General features: G+C 44.0%; 1 protein-coding gene across 4 annotated transcripts in view; it reads right to left on the reverse strand.

The window, feature by feature from the left end:
* Positions 1 to 17,853, reverse strand: part of CTNNA2 (catenin alpha 2) — a 536,832-nt gene that overhangs the window by 87,175 nt on the left and 431,804 nt on the right. For all 4 annotated transcript variants that reach the window (XM_081876762.1, XM_081876760.1, XM_081876761.1 and 1 more), the window contains 3 exons: positions 6,968 to 7,060; positions 6,460 to 6,616; positions 438 to 638 (listed from right to left, as the gene is read on the reverse strand). In XM_081876762.1, the coding sequence (XP_081732888.1) occupies positions 438 to 638; positions 6,460 to 6,616; positions 6,968 to 7,060 (451 nt within the window). The remainder of the gene's footprint in view (positions 1 to 437; positions 639 to 6,459; positions 6,617 to 6,967; positions 7,061 to 17,853) is intronic.

The raw sequence follows: 17,853 nt of genomic DNA on the forward strand, positions 1-17,853 counted from the left end.
TTACCCAAAATGTATTGTCCTAGCCTATAAGCTCTACGATTTTATAAACTTCATAAATCTAAAGGCCCCTAAGGCACTGCATTCTGGGTAAATTAAGGTGATGGGTGCTGAGCTTGGCTCCCCTTCAAAAGCAGCAGCACCTACCCACTGTCCAAATGGCCATCTGGGGCCTGGTGAGGAAACTTTGCACAGCCAGGTTTGGCTGGTAATGGGCCTTTCTGAGACCCTGGGGTCATGGCGAGTGCCCAACTTGGTTGAACACTGGGACCAGGCCCGATTGCCCATGGTTCAGACCTATCAAACATGCTTCAACATGTAGTGGCGTTGACTGGGTCGGAAGCAGCACTATGCAAGGTTTGCCACAAGTCACAGAACCGATTGTTGATTGTCCTTAAATGGAAAGAAAAAGAAAAGAGCCATTTGCTGTCCGCACTCACCTGTTTCGGAAAGCAGCTTTGTCGCTTCTAGCACCTTCTCCGTGTAAACCCCAGCTTCGTAGTTTTCCATCTCGGCGTTAATGATATGGATGACCCTGGCTGCACGGCCTCGGATTGCCCCTGCGGTCCTGTCCAGGGTGTCAACATCTCCCTCTTGCAGTGCAATCACACATTTGTTGACGTCCTCCAGAATGTGGTTTTCTGCACGCACACAGATACACAAGACAGAAGGTTTGCTGTGTGGCTCCTTTCAAGGAACGGTTTGATCTGTCTGTGCAGCAAGGCTGAGAGATGGATCACAAACAAAATCCTAATTTGTGGAAGCATCTAGGGTAGGTGGAGATGGAATGAGATGACTGAGATGGGCCCAGTGCCACCCAGTGAATCCTTGGGTGAACAAGGTTAAAGTCCAGGTAGCCTAAAGCTCAATATTTCGCTAAGAAGCTCGGAGCTGGGCTAGCAGAGCCAAAATTAAAATAAAAGAATGACATATGACAGACTTCTGTCATATGAGACAAATGTGGATCTCTCCACAAGGCAGATGCCTCAATCCACTGGTTCATAGCTAGTGTAAAGGAAATCTGCTAGGAGTCACACTAGCAGTGCTGGTCACCATGACTCCCTCCCTAAGCACTGGCCTAGACTTCATTATTATAATCAGCACTGTTCATACCAGGAGAGATAAATGGGAGGAAGAAAAAAAACCCCTGCAAATCCTCCTTAAAGAAAACCAAATCCTGTTCTCAGGGGAAATTATGCATTTCAATTTACTTATTTTGCATAAGCTTGTTCAGTTTGAATACTCAACTGGATATTTGAGCTTTCATAAAATTTCAGGGTGTTTTTCCCTTTCCATTGTTGGCAAAGAATGGCAAACTTGTAGGATAGAAATAAGAATATTAACAACAGCAACAATAATAATGTTGCCAGATCCCTGCCCCCAAAGAGCATACAATATAAATGTCAGCAGTAACCAAGACAATAGAGGAAAGGAAGCTTTCCTCAGAGAGGAGGGAGAGGTATTTTTCATTCATTCATTCATTCATTCATTCCACACCTTTTTCATTGACAGGCTGAACAATGAGAGTCAAGGTAGTGTCATGCATGTAGGAGTCATTTCGGCTGAGTGTTGAAACTAAGCAGGCTGGCCAACAGCATGCCTTATTTACTTGACACATTTTATCCCACTCTTAAGATTTATTTACCTAGGACAACATATGAGTTCTGCATAACCCCAGTAGATAGTGCTGGTTTTGACCTATAAAGCTTTAAACTGTTCAGGACCGCAATACCTCAAGGACCACCTCTTTGCATAGGAACCTACCCAGACCCTGAGATCATCTTCTGAGGCCCTCCTTCGTGTGTCTCCTCCTTGAGAGGTCCGGAGGCTGGCAATACAAGAACAGGGCCTTATCTGCAATGGCTCCCCAGGGAAGTTTGCCTGGCGCCTTCATTATACACCTTTAGGTGCCAGGCAAAAACATTCCTTTTTAACCAGGTCGTTGGTTGACCTGATTGACATCCTATACGCTTTTAAAATGTGGTTCTGTTTTGGAGGATGCTATTGGGTTATGGTTCTTATTTTGATTTTGATTTTGATTTTATATATTGTGATTTTTTTCTGTAAACCACCCTGAGACCTCTAGGTATAGGGCAGTATATAAAAACAAACAAATAGCTGTCGGTGGCTAGATTCCAGTTGTGGGTGGACTACCACAAACCCTCAGACTAACACCCTATATTCTTTTAAATGTGTTTGCAGGAGGGGGTGCGGGGAGGAGGGGGTTATTGCTTTGTTCTTGTTCTTGTTCTTGTTCTTTTTATGCATTTGGTGTTTTTATCTTGTATCTTTACGGACCTGAGATCTGCAGATAAAGGGCGGTATATAAATTTAATAAAAAAATATAAATAAAGATGCAGACACAAAGCTATTTCCCATTGAAACAAAGTTATGTATGTGTTCACACACACACACACACACACACACACACACACACACACACTTTTTAACTCCACTCAAGTTCCCCCCCCCCCATAGACTTTGTAAAAAAAGACATTAAAAAAAAAACTAACTGGGGGTGGGGAGCTCTCCACCATGCTTTCTCTGCATCTGGCCTAATTGTGAAAAAGGCAAGAAAAACCAAAACTTTGTAATTCTAGTGGAAGAATGCAAATGAAGTAGATGCACAGCTATGCTGAGAGCCAGTGTGGTGTAGTGGTTAAGAGCAGTAGACTCGTAATCTGGGGAACTGGGTTCGCGTCTCCGCTCCTCCACATGCAGCTGCTGGGTGACCTTGGGCCAGTTACACTTCCTTGAAGTCTCTCAGCCCCACTCACCCCACAGAGTGTTTGTTGTGGGGGAGGAAGGGAAAGGAGAATGTTAGCCGCTTTGAGACTCCTTAAAGGGAGTGAAAGGCGGGATATCAAATCCAAACTCTTCTTCTTCTGCTGCTGCTGCAAGCCCTGTTTTACAGCTATTTGAAACCTCAATTGACAAAATGCATCTACATCCTGGAGATTGCAGGCACGCAGTTGCAAAGTACATGGACTACTTTTTACGTATTTTCAAGGAACAAAACCTACTAAGACATTTCCTCCTTTCCTTTGATCTTCTTGCAGCACATGTCCCAGAGGAAGAAGTGGCAATTGTTCATTTTGCATAACCACAAAGCTCTTTCCTCTATAAACCAAACCTTGCTGAACAGCTGATGGAAGCTCCTCCAGCCCCCACAGCCTCTGACTTAGGCAACCACAAGGACAGAGAGGCAAGAAACCAAACAGGGCACAGAAGTTGAGGTGCTTGACTATTTGCAGATCGTACCCTTCCACTATAAACCACTGGTAAGCTTAGAAGTTTCTCATTTTCTTTTTAGCAGAATGCACCCAAAATTCCATAGGAGATGAACTGGCTAGATAGTGCAGTAACTGGCATAGTTCCTATCAGCAAAGAGTGCTTGAGACTGCCAAATGGCAGCTATATGCTTGGAACCACTGGAGTAAAAAACAAGGTTCAAGAAGAACAGATGGTCCCAGAGAAGGTGAGTCTCTGTCCCTGACCTTGCTGATTTTGGGAGGTGTGTGCCAACAACTGAAGCAATTCCAAAATGCCTGCTTGGCCCACAGTTGTCATTTGTGCACAGAATTTACCATTTGTCTTACAGTGTTAGTTGCTGGGCAACTTCCTTTGCAAACCATTCTGATAGTTTTCAATGTGCTTCTTGTGCTTTCCATAGCAATGCACAGCCAAAAGAGTTATGGGGGAAAATTAGAAATGTTTAAGGCGAGGTTTGAACATGTGGCTGCTGGAGCTCATTGCAACACTGACAGGCTCCCTCTCTCTTGGTCTGAATAAAGATTAGGGATGGCAAAAAGGGTAATAATAATAAAAAAAATTAAATAATAATAATAATAAATTCTTTATACCCCACCCTCCCCGGCCAAGACCGGGCTCAGGGTGGCTAACGTCAGGTATAAAAACAATCGATTAAAATACAACTTAAAAACAGGATTGAAATACAACTTAAAATGCAGCCTCATTTCAGTGGAAGCCCAGATCAAAAACTGAGGGGAGAAAACGTCAAATCTTCACCAAGGCCAGCTATCCAGACTGATCCTATGTGGGCCAGAAAAGCCAGGGAAGGAAAAGGAAAGAGGGGGAGGGGATCAGGCTGATTCCAAGCCAAAGGCCAGGCGGAACAACTCTGTCTTACAGGCCCTGCAGAAAGAAATCAGATCCCACAGGGCCCTGGTCTCATGAGACAGAGTGTTCCACCAGGCTGGAGCCGGTGTTGAAATGGCCCTGGCTCTGGTTGAGGCTAATCTGACTTTCTTAGGGTCTGGGACCTCTTGAGTGTTGCTATTTATGGACCTTAAGGTCCTCCGTGGGGCATACCAGGAGAGGCGGTCCCGTAGGTACAAGTACTTATCCCATGTAATATTATGTGTTGCAGTTTGTGCGCTGGTTACTTCAAGGCTGGATTACCACAATGCGCTCTACGTGGGGCATCCCTCATTCTGGATATGGAAGCTGCAGTTAGTGCAGAATGCTGTGGCATGACTACTGCCAGGAGTGAGGCTTTGTCAGCATCTAACTCAGGCACCCCCAAACTTGGCCCTCCAGATGTTTTGGGACTACAGCTCCCATCATACCTAGCTAACAGGACCAGTGGTCAGGGATGATGGGAACTAACTCCTGTACTCAGAGATCGGCACAGGTTGCTGATTTGCTACCAGGCCAGGTTCAAGGTGTAACTATTAGCTTATCAAGTCCATAACAACTTGGGATCAGTTACAGATAGGTAGCCGTGTTGGTCTGCCATAGTCAAAACAAAACAAATTCCTTCCAGTAGCACCTTAAAGACCAACTAAGTCAGTTCTTGGTATGAGCTTTCGTGTGCATGCACACTTCTTCAGATACACTGAAACAGAAGTTTCCAGACCCTTCTATATAGTGAGAAGGTGGGGAGGGGTATTACTCAGAAGGGTGGTGGGAATGGGTGATTGGCAGATAGCTGTGATGAGCCTGTTGACGACTCTTAACGACTGCAATAGGTCTTACAGGAAAAAGCAAGGGGTGAAAAGACAAAGCCATTTTTCACCTTTTCACCCCTTGCTTTTTCCTGTAAGACCTATTGCAGTCGTTAAGAGTCGTCAACAGGCTCATCACAGCTATCTGCCAATCACCCATTCCCACCACCCTTCTGAGTAATACCCCTCCCCACCTTCTCACTATATAGAAGGGTCTGGAAACTTCTGTTTCAGTGTATCTGAAGAAGTGTGCATGCACACGAAAGCTCATACCAAGAACTGACTTAGTTGGTCTTTAAGGTGCTACTGGAAGGAATTTGTTTTGTTTTAACTTGGGATCAGTTTACCTACAAAACTGCCTTACTCCACATGTGCCCACTTGACAACTTCGACCAGCACAATTGGCACAATACCCACAACACATCTGTAAGAACTTGATTGTTTAGTGTGGTGGTGGCTACACTTTGGAACTCCTTGCTTATTGAGATCAAGCAGGCACTTTCACTGTACTCCTTTTGCCACCTGCTAAAAACCATTCCTGTTCAGACAAGCCTACCCCAGATGCTTAGAAAGTTGAGGTGCTCTTAATCTGTTTTGGTATTTTAGCTTTTGCGAATTTTAAAGTACCATTTTTCTGGTTCTTGTTTTATCTTTTTGTAAACCACTTTGATGCTTTTGACAATCAAGTGGAGTATAAAACTTATGATAATAATAATAATAATAATAATAATAATAATAATAATAATAATAATAATTCTTCATATAAAAAGCACTAGGTTGGACATGTGTAGGATCCATCAATGGATCCATGTGTACTAGCTGCAATGGCTATGCTTTACCTCCACTGTCAGAGGCAGCTCGCTTCTGAATACCAGTCACTAGAAACCACAGGATGGGAAAGTGATTTCGCACCCAGATCCTGCTTGTGCACTTCTCATTCGGGCATCTTGTCGGCCACTATGAGACCAGATGGGCCTTGGGCTGGATTCCATCAGGGCTTTTCTTATATTATATACTTATGAAAGCCCATTTTCATTTTAATGGCTCATGCTTTGCATCACCATTATAAAATATGGCCTCGTTCTTGATGGGCTGGCTCACATACTTAGATGGCAGCACCTGCCCTTTGGAACTGCCTCCCATTATATATCAAGAAAATGCAGTCTCTATTGCCCTGTTGAATATAATCCTTTTTAAACAAGCCTATAAGTTGAGATTTATATCCATGTTGGTATCTGTATCTGTATTGGATTTGAATTGATTTTATACACATGCTGCTGTTTCAAATCGCTTTCTCTTTGTGTGTGTTGTATTGTTCTTATATATGCAATTGTTCCTTTTTAGGTTTTTCATAGTTTCATTGTATTGAAAAATCACTTAGAGATGCCCTAAGGGAAGTGATTCATGCTTTGATAAAGCTTGGCTTGGCTTATGAAGACTCATCCTGGAACAATTCCACCTGTTCATTTAATGGATGTTGTTTGGATGGTGTTACCTGAGACGGAGAGGAAATCATCCACAGAAGTGATGTCGTCAACGGCCTCGGTGAGAACCCGCACTTGCTTCTCCCACTGGTCTTTGAAGACATCCATGTTGTCCTGGGCCACTTTGCTCTGGGGCCTGGCAGCCAATGTCAGGGCTGCGTTTATCACCTATGAGTCAAAATTGGTTCTTGTGAGCAATGACAGAGAGAGAGAGAGAGAGAGAGAGAGAGAGAGAGAGAGACCCTTCTCAAGGGGGAAAAAAAAGAACAATTTGATTAAAGACTACATTAAAAGCCCAGCTGTGTGCTTTGATCGCTGCGTTCATTAAGCGAGGCTCAGTATACAAATGCATTTTTCGCTATTTGGGCAAGGCAATCAACAATATAATGGAAGGCACAAGACTCTAATCTTCGTACCGGGTGTTTTTCTATGTCAAGCACCTTATGCTCTTTAATACTGCAGAAGGCTTCCAAGTATACACACGCACAGACATATTTCTCATGCACAAATATGGCTTACCTGTGGACACAGACTATCAATCTGGGTTGCTGCCATGCGGACTAATTTTACACCTTCTTCGTTATTGGAAATTGAACAGGCCAAATTGGCAACCTGCAATAAAAGCCAGCAAAAATAAAAATAAAAAATGGGTTTGCTGGCAATATGGAGAATTCTCCCCTCTCTCTTTTTTATTTGTACGGAAAAATGCCCAGGAACAAAGAAATTGCATGTTAAGGGTATTAGCTTCTTGTGAGCCTTCATCAATCTTGGTCAGAAACCTCCCAAAGTGAAAGTAAGGCCTAAAGGGGGGCAGAAAGTTCACCTTACCAAATCTATCTTTGTTCCTGGCTGAAAGGACAAACTGCTGAATGGACATATAACCAGAAAGATCCCCTATGCCTTGAGGTCCCTTAGGTAGGTAGGAACGGCTGAATCTGTCAATTTCAGGTTTCTCATTTTCTCAACCTTATCTTTAGTTCTCCACATTTATGTATCACTTTTGACTTTTTAAAAAAAGTTCTCATGAAATTTCCTCCGTAAGTGCAAATTCATCCCCCTAGAGACATTTTTGCAAAGCATGTTCCCCTGATATAATTCATCTTTGCATGCTATTTTCTTTTTTTAAAAATCCACTCTACACTAGCATGAACATTTCCGTACACATTGCGTGGCTGGAGAACTGCTCTGCAAAAGTTGGAGAAGTGTGCATTTTGAAGGATGGCTGTGTTTCGACTAACATATTGTTCCCAAAAGGGTGAATTAGGTAGATTCAACTTTAAATGTGAACTGAATCAATTTTCTCCCCCATCCCTGTCCTAAGCACAGGGAGCTTTGCACTGAAAAAGAATGGCAAGTTCTGGTGCACTGGAAATGGTTACTTGGTGTTTTTGTACTGTCAAGAAAAGACATCCACGAATCACTTTCCTCTTCGGCAAACTAAACTCTGGCTATTTCCAATGTTAAGACCTCTGAAGCTGCTATATAGACTGCCTCTTGACCTGTAGCTTGTGAATAGCTCTCTGAAAAAAATTCTCAGGAGATTGTCTATTTATCAGAAGAATTTTTCATGCCTGAACTCCCTCTGCCTCTCCTACGCTTTTATTAACAATAAATGCAAACATGTTATCTGGCCCTGGTTCAAATCCCATAAATCCCATGTTGCTAATCTCTAATGCTAATTTTGGATAGAGAACTGTGTCACACAGAATCATGGCAAATGATGTGGATCAAGCCAATGGTCCATTCAATCCAGTATCCTGTTCTCACAGTGGCAGACCTGTGGAAAACTTGCAAGCAGCACCCAATCACAACAGCAGGTTCTTAGAAACTGGTTTTCAGAAGGTATTGTCTCTGACCGATGAGGTAGAGCACAGCCATCATGGCTAGTAGCCACTGGCAGCCTTATCCTTCATGATTTTGTTATCCACTGTTATTAAGGCTGTGGTTTTCAAGAAACACTCTGTCAACATCTACAGAAGCAAGAACTTCTCTCCCTCCAGATAGCACCCCCCCACACACACAATAAAGTAAAATAAAATATGTACAACACTTAAGCTTTAAGAAGTTTAGAAGAGGAACTCCTGGCCTGAAAACTTTTTAATGTTAATCAAACAAATAAGCAAAGCAAGTTGAGTGGCAGATGTGAAAAATGAAGCTAGATCTGGCTTGAGTATCTGAAAAGCTTATCGACTCCAAATTCTAATTCTCTATTAAAACCCAAAAATGTGTTTAATAAATATTCTGCTTGGGTATTATTTATTGTGCCCAGAGGCAAAGCTACCAGTTGGAAATGATTCATGAATGAGTTCAAATGCCTCTGTTCCTCTTTTGCCATTCCTTTGGTCTCCCCTCGTGGCATTAATCTGTTCCCGTTTCCAACGCACAGCACCATATAAGCCTGGATCCATCTGTTCAAGTAGCATCCCTCCCCCCCCCTCCAGCTCTCCCAATTTCACTCCACTGTTATCAAGGACGCAACTTACATGCATTGCCATGTCAAGACCTATGGAAGCAATAGCCATTCTAGGCACCAAGAAAAGCCTTCCAGACACATCCCGGCCCAGCTCTTGATTGAAACGTGAGGGATCTTGTTTTTATTTCAAAGGGAGACAAATGAATTGGCCTTTTCACTAACAGCCCTGCAGCGCCCATGTCAGAAATGCTCCGTTAAGATGACAGGCTCCAGCTGATTTGCTGTGTTTGCTCGTCAGCTGCTGCTTTGCATACATCAAACGATACCCCTAATCTTCATTAAAAAGCCCCCAAAAGCTACAGCAAACAGTAATTAGGATGCAAAGGCAGGGCTAGGGATTCAGATCCTTCGACTTAAAAGACATAGTGCAGGATTAGGGGCCTTAAACACTAGCAAGGAACATTAAAGTTCAGATGGGCGGGCGAGACAGAGACATGTGCTTCTCCTATTACAAAATAAGCCATCTTTCAAGCTTCCTTTCCCCTTTTATGATCATCAAGATGAAAGCACTGTCCTAAGGCTCCAAAAGCACTATATATCTAACCTGTTCTCGAGTCCACTGAATATCACCTGAAAGCCACTTTAATGGCACCATAATAGGGTACCTTGAAATGGCAACAGAACCATCAAGCTGGTGGCAGGCTAAGAAAAGAGAAGCCTTTTCAATGCATCACTAGTGGGCCATCTTGGACTCTTTCTTTGTATGGGGGGGAAATCACATGCTGAATACAGTAATGCTTAGGACTGACTTTAAGTGCTGTCCTGCTTTTTAGAAGCAAGAATTCATCAATTTTCACCAAGCTAGGCTGCAGATTGAGTCAAGAGAGCCTTCCCCAACCTTGTATTCTCTAGTTGTTTTCGACTGCAGCTACAGTTGGCCCCAGCCTGTTGGGAGCTATAGTCCAAAACAGCTGGAGGGCACCAGGTTGGGTAAAGCTGTTTTAAGATATTAAAATGCAGGCGGCGGGGAGGATGGCTGTGAGGCAAGGCACACAGATAACTGTTTATCACACTCATGATACGCCAGTGTGGTGTAATGGTTAATAGCAGTGGACTTGTAATCTGGTGAACCGGGTTCGATTCCCCGCTCCTCCACATGCAGCTGCTGGGTGACCTTGGGCTAGTCACACTTCTCTGAAGTTTCTCAGCCCCACTCACCTCACAAAGTGTTTGTTGTGGGGGAGGAAGGGAAAGGAGATTGTTAGCCGCTTTGAGACTCCTTAGGGTAGTGATAAAGCAGGATATCAAATCCATACTCTTCTTCTTCAACGTCATCATTATGGGGTGTAATGGTGGAGAATCCTGCTTGGAGGGTGTTTACCGCTTCTTAATGAGAGTCCCACAAATATACTTCATTCTATCAAGTGAGTGTCACAATGCTTTGAAAGAGCTTGCAATAAAAGAAACGGATGAAACTCAGATGAAGGAATTGAGGGGATGCTCATCATCATCAAAAAAGTAGATGACACCAAACTGGGAGGGCTAGCTAACGCCTCAAAAGACAGAATTTGATTCAAGATTACTTTAACAGATTGGAGAACTGGCTCCAAACTAAGAGAAATGATTTCAATAGGGACAAATGTCAGGTTCTGCACTTAGGGGTAGTCACCTCGGAAAAGGCACATTCTTGTGTTACTACTTTCCAGATCTCTCATGGAGGAGGCACACAAAGAAGAGCCTTAGATGATGATCTCAGGGTCTAGGCTGGTTCATATGGAAAGAGGTGGTCCTTGAGGTATGGTGGTCCTGAGCCATTTAAGCTTTTGTAGTTCAAAACCAGCACTTTGAGTTGGGCATAGAAACTAATCAGCAGCAAGTGGAGTCTGGCCAGGATCATTGTGCTGTGGTCAAACCATTTTGCCCCATTTTGCTGAATTCTGCACTAGCTGAAGTTTCCAAACCATCTTCAGAGGCAGCCCTATGTATAATACATTGCAGTAATCTAACCTAGAGATTACCAGAGCATAGGTGGCAGAAGTTAGGCTATCCTTGTCCAGACAGGGGTGCAGCTGGGCCACCAGCCGAAACTGATGGAAGGCACTGTGTGCCACTGAGGCCACCTGAGCCTCAAGTGAAAGCAAAGGATCCAAAAGTAAAGGTAGGGTAAAGGTAACGTAAAGGACCCCTGGACAGTTAAATCCAGTCAAAGATGACTATGGGGTGTGGCATTCATCTCACATTTGTGGAGGAGGGAGCCGGCGTTTGTCCACAGACAGCTTTCCGGGTCATGTGGCCAGCATGAATAAACCACTTCTGGTGCAACGGAACACCGTGACTGAAGCCAGAGTGCACAGAAATGCCATTTACCTTCCCACCACAGAGGTACTTATTTATCTACATGCACTGGCGTGCTTTCGAACTGCTAGGTTGGCAGGAGCTGGGACAGAGCAGCAGGAGCTCAACCCGTCACATGGATTTGAACCTCTGACCTTCCGATCAGCAAGCTCAAGAGGCTCAGACCACAGCGCCACCCATGTCCCGATCCAGAAGTACTCCCAAGCTATGTACTCGCTCCTTCAGAGGCAGTGTAACCCAAGTTTCACTTTGTTGTCTCTCATCCAGTCCTTTACAGAGGCAAGACATCAGTCCTGCACATCCACTGCCTTGCCTGCAGATGTAAAGGAGAGGTAGAACTGTGTGTCCTTAGCATATGGCTGTCAATGTACTCCAAAACTCTGGAAAACCCCATGCTTAAGCAAAGGTTAGATCTGCCATGGATGATGTAGCTGAGATTCCTGTAATACAGTGGGTTGGAATAGATGAACCTCAGGTTCCCTTCCAAATCTACAATTCTATGATTCTATGAACTGTAATAATACCCCATGTTTGCCTGGATGGAGGATAGTGTTGTATGGGGTACGTTGTTTTAGAAGTTGAACGCACACTCACACTATTGATCCAGACTCTACACGCATCCACACAGCATGTGTGCATCTTCATCATATCTACTTCGGCCTTCAGGAACTGATCTAAGTCCATTTGTCACTGTGGGAGCATCCATACATTTAAGGAGAACCAGGTTCTTGCCAACACAAGTGGCCCATAAAATATATATGCATGCCAAAGTACCTGGCTAAATTGGTTTCTAAATTAGTATTCATTAAGTGGCTCAAGCTGCTAAATGTGTGCTTTTTGTAAGGCTGATTCAACAGAAGTAGAAGAAAGGCCTTTTTATTAGAAGGTCACAGAGATTAGCTCTGCAACTGGACAGCTGACTCAGCTAGGAAAACAAAGTCCATGGAGGGCATTACTATTACTATTACTATTACTATTACTATTACTATTACTATTACTATTAATAGTAATATTACTATTACTATTACTATTACTATTACTATTACTATTACTACCAATGATGGTTAATTCCACAAACAGGTATAAAAGAAAAATAAGCCATTTAGCACTATGCAGGTAAGTTGGTTTCTTGCACTGTGAACTTTCAAGCCAAATTCATCAAAAGCAAAAAGTGAATCGGGGAGGCAGGGTGCAGGCTAAACCAGGCTTATCTTGGGTTTCATCTTGAGTGGAGGGCAAGGCAAAACTGGGAGGGAACAATCCAGAATAAATTCTCCTTCTTGCTCAGCCCAGCGAGCAAGAGTGTTGAACATGTAAATGGTGTCCTCTGTCTGGTGAGAACAGGGACTTGCCGCATTTTGGAGAAGTTTAGCCTTCGATGATTCTCCAGGTGAGCACAGCTGGACACACCATCTCCTACCTCTCAATTTGGCAGCAAGTAATTCTGCATTGAGTTTGGGGAGACCGGTTCATTCTACTTTTAAAATGTTGGGCCCACAACAAAAGGGGTGGGGTGGTGATTAGAGGCGGACTTTGGGCTTTTAAATTTCAGTGGCCCCTTGTGCGATGCAAAAATTTGACACACACCCTGCCTTCCACACTCTGTTCTAAATCCTTATTTTGGTGCCCCCTGTGGCACCCTCTCAGCTCTGCACCCAGTACAGTGCAGGTGAACCATTCACTCTCACTTAAATCTGCCTCTGGTGGAATTGTAAAAGGACTGAGTGTGTCACACAAGCCTTTTACTCTCTTGCTCCCCTTCCCCATACTGGTCCATCTTCCATGCCACTTCTCTGCTGTTTTCCTCATTTTGCTGCTTTCTCTTCCTCTTTGCTTGCATGCTTCTCCTGACATTTCCTGCTTTCTATCGCTCTGCTCCTTTACAGCCCTCCCACACTCATGTGCTGGTTCACCTCTTCCCCCTTGTCTATTGTCATCCCTGTCTCTGTCGACCCCACCTCCCTCGCTCTGACTTATCAGTTCCTCCTACCAGCTGCATCTGGTTCTGCCCTCATCGCTCTCGTTCACCCCTTCCCTGCCCCCTCACCACCTACTCTGTTTTATCCTGTCTTCATCCCACCTCCTTCCTCCTCTAAGCTGCCTGTGCTCCATCCCCTCCATCTCTTCCCTTCCCCTATTTCCCTTATATTTTCTGGTACTTCCTGCTTCCTCCTCTGATCAAATGCAGAGAGTGGCTTTGTGCAGTCTGCTGTGGATTCATGTGACAAGAGACCTGGGTTATTTATACAAGTGATGCATGCATAGTGCTTTTTAAGAGTTTGGAGAGAATCTGCCCTCTTTGCTATTCCTTCCTTCCTTCCTTCCTCCCTCCCTTCCTTTTGCTAATCTTGGTGTTCCATTTGGACTGCTTCAGGGTGGGCATGCACCCTTAAACATTACTATTATAGGAAAGCATGTCCCATAGTGCAACCCATTCACTGTGTCTGCTGTCCTCATTCTAGATGAGTGCAGTTGAATACACAACTAGTTGATAGCCACTTAGGTACAGATTTCCAGCAGGTTTGGGATTTGCTTATCTCATTTTAGAAATTCAATACAGTGGTAGCTCGGGTTACGTACGCTTCAGGTTACATATGCTTCAGGTTACAGACTCTGCTAACCCAGAAATAGTACCTCGGGTTAAGAACTTTCCTTCAGGATGAGAACAGAAATTGTGCTCCAACGGCATGGCGGCAGTGGGAGGGCCCATTAGCTAAAGTGGTGCTTCAGGTTAAGAACAGTTTCAGGTTAAGAACGGACCTCCAGAACGAATTAAGTACTTAACCCGAGGTACCACTGTATCCTGCTCCACTTCTCCACATGGTGATCTGTAGCACCTATAATTGGAGATTCCATTTCATATGAAAGCAACAGATGGACGAGTTAACCATAGCTCATTTCGGAATGACTCATAAATAAGTCAAACCATTTCCCCCCAAAATGGAACATGGCCCTGTTTTATTTCTGAAACAGTCTGAAATAGATGCCACTAGGCACCATTTGAGAGTCAGGGATCACTTATCACTCCATTGAAATACCAGGGGACAACAAAAGAGGTTTAAAGGTGTTCTAAAGGCAAATCTAAACAAATATAGTATAGTAGTATAAGCGCTGATAACTGGGAAACACTGGCCTGCGAGTGTTTGGAGAACAGCCTTTACCAAAGGTGTTGAGGACTTAGAAGAAGCATGAACTCAGGGTGAAAAGGAGAAACAAGCTAAGAGGAAGGCACATTTGGCAAACTCTCACTGTGATCAACTCCCACCTGGAAACCTATGTCCCAACTGTGGAAGGACGTGTGGATCCAGAATTAGCCTCCAAAGTCACTTACGGACTCACTGTTAAGACTGTGTTCATGAAAGACAATCTTACTCAGCTATGAGTGATCACCAAAGAAGAAGATCACTCCATCAAATTCAGGTTACATGCACAAGTACGCATTTATCTGGCAAAATGTCTCGTTGAATTTAATAGGATAGGATTGTGCTGTAGGTGGAATAACTTTGATGACTCTGTATGAGCAAAAAACCCTGTTGTGGCGGAATCCATCCCAATGCAAAGGACTCTCTTGCCCCCAGAATCCTCAGTGGAAAGGTGAGTGTTAACTACCCACCAGCCTGCAAGCCTTATGATCTTTGGATCTTATTTGAGGTGTGCATTATGAGATCCCAAAGCTTTTAACTGAGCCAAAGGCCAGAAAGTTCCAGTGGCATCTTTCCTCCTACAAACATATTAAGGGTTTTGGGTGGACTAAGAAACACCCCTCTCTTCCCTGCCAAATGCCACCCCAACATTATACACAGACCCTGCCCCTGCCAACAGGGACAGATGGGGAAATAGTGTTGGAAGCGACAGGGAGAAATTAAGGTGATTGATTTATTTTCTAAGGCACATGGATAAACACTTTTTACTTCCTGATGGTGCACATTTATGCTCCTTCCATTCGCAGAAGAAAAATTTATTACGCCTATCTGACAGAATTCCTTCTGCGAAGGTCAGAGATAAATGGGCACATCCATCTCCTTTTACCTGTCTTCCCCCAAATTGAGGGTTCTTTTTCAATGTTCAATCTGAGAGTGGAGTAAAGGGGGGTGCTGGTTTTGTTTTGTTTTTTACCTCCACTCCACCACCAGTTCTACCTGTTTATTTATTTTCCATATTGGAAAGAAAGCACTGAACAAACAGTGCAATGAGAAATAAGCAAGGAACAAGAGATGTTTAACTGTCCCCGATGTTGAAGGGGGCAAATCTGCAAACCCACCTCCCACGCAAAGAACACAGTGCTTGCGAATGGGCACAAAATCTTCCCAGATATGTTGATGTGCCTTCAACTTTCCTATGAAGTCATGACCAATTATCTGCAGCACACACTGTGACAGGACAAAGCAAAGATTAACTCCGTGCCAAACAGAGGCAAGATTTTAATAACACAGCTTCTGTGTTGGTGTTCTTTTCAATGGATGGGAGATGATTTGAATCATTGCATGGTTGGCATTATTTAATCAATCTGTTTATTTCCATTTACAGCCACTGCGATATACTAGATAGAGTGCTGGGGCTAGGGCAACCTGTGGGTTCTCTTGGACTGGATTGGAGGGTCCATGGCCTGAGATATGTCTGCATGCTTCCCAGTGAGTAGACAGGAATGCACACTAGGCACAGAGGGAGGTAATTGAATGCCTAAATATAAAGCACATATCGGCATTTTTACCGACTGTCCTACTACTAGACATTTACATACTCACATACCTCCAGGCAAGCAAGAGATACTATCACAGTTCAAGGCAGGGTTGGCCCACCTATGAGGCAGAGTGAGGCAATCGCCTCAGGCGGCAAGCTGGGGACATCTAGGCCCTGAGAAATGACCTGCTCACTGCCTCCTGCACTTGTTGCTCATTTCTTTGATGAAAATAGAGACACCTTATTTAATAATAATAATAATAATAATAATAATAATAATAATAATAATAATAATTTAATTATTATTTATACCCAGCCCATCTGACTGGGCTGCCACAGCCAATATGGGTGGCTTCCAACATATATAAAAACATAATAAAACATTAGACATTAAAAACTTCCCTATATGGGCTGCCTTCTAAAGGTTGTATATTTGGGCAGGTAGCCGTGTTGGTTTGACACAGTCAAAATAAATAAAAAAATTGTCCAGTGGCACCTTAGAGACCAAGTAAGTTTGTTCTGGGTATAAGCTTTCATGTGCATGCACACTTCTTTAGAATGCACACAAAAACTTATACCCAGAACAAACTTACTTGGTCTCTAAGGTGCCACTGGACAATTATATATATATATATATATATATATTAAAGGTTGTATAGTTACTTGTCAACTTGACTTAGAAGTCACATAACTCCATACCTGCCAACATTTCTCCAATGAAAATAGGGATATCCTAAGGGAAAGTGGGACAATCTGGGATCAAATAAAAAACTGGAATGATTTTTGTAAATCCAGGACTGTCCCTGAAAAATAGGGACAGTTGGATGGTCTGCCACTGCCTTCAGCATGCCAGGGCTTCCCTGGGCAATCTCCAGTTGCCTCAGGCGGTGGCAGCGGTCATCATTTTCCATTTTGCCTCAGGTAGCAAAGCATACTGGGTTGACCCTGGTTCAAGGGCATACTACGGTCAGGTAAAATCACTTGTTTTAGCGATGAACAGGGCTAGTGGTGTGTCTGACCTATGGGGAATCCCAAGGGCCAGACAGAGAGATCTGGAGGGGTGCATTTAGCCCCCAGGTCTGAGGTTTCTATATCCCTGGTGTACAGGATATGCACCCTACACTGCAGGAAGATATTCAGAGTTACTGGATCCAGTGCTACGGAGTCACTGGGCAGGCTTGATTGACCCTTTTGCATGAGGGGAAGACAACATTAGTGCTTTGGTTCCAGTAAGCCCCATCAAGTATGGTCAGACATGATGGGAGTCCACCACATCTCAAAAGTAGAACATTGGTGAGCCCTGCCCTACATGATTGCCGGTGGGATGATGATGAAGAAGCACCACCACCATAACCGGGAATTGAACACACACACCATTGACTTGAATAGATGCAACTTACATGAGGTCCATAAATGCACTTAAAATGAGGAGCCCAGCTGCAGAGCCATTTTGGGTGCTGCCATAAAGAAGGCTGATCGCCGAAGAATTGATGCTTTTGAATTATGGTGCTGGAGGAGACTCTTGAGAGTCCCATGGACTGCAAGAAGATCAAACCTATCCATTCTTAAGGAAATCAGCCCTGAGTGCTCACTGGAAGGACAGATCCTGAAGCTGAGGCTCCAATACTTTGGCCACCTCATGAGAAGAGAAGACTCCCTGGAAAAGACCCTGATGTTGGGGAAGATTGAGGGCACAAGGAGAAGGGGACGACAGAGGACGAGATGGTTGGACAGTGTTCTCGAAGCTATCAGCATGAGTTTGACCAATGCGGGAGGCAGTGGAAGACAGGAGTGCCTGGCGTGCTCTGGTCCATGGGGTCACAAAGAGTTGGACACGACTAAACAACTGAACAAACAAGATTGCAGAAATGAGAATGGCTGCCTTTGTGAAGGTCCACATAGCCCATGCGGTCTTCATCACGATGCAAGCCCCACCAACCGGCACACACATGGCTCC

The sequence above is a fragment of the Podarcis erhardii genome, assembly GCF_964252035.2.
Source record: "Podarcis erhardii genome assembly, chromosome: 9".
Classification (NCBI taxonomy): Eukaryota; Metazoa; Chordata; class Lepidosauria; order Squamata; family Lacertidae; genus Podarcis; species Podarcis erhardii.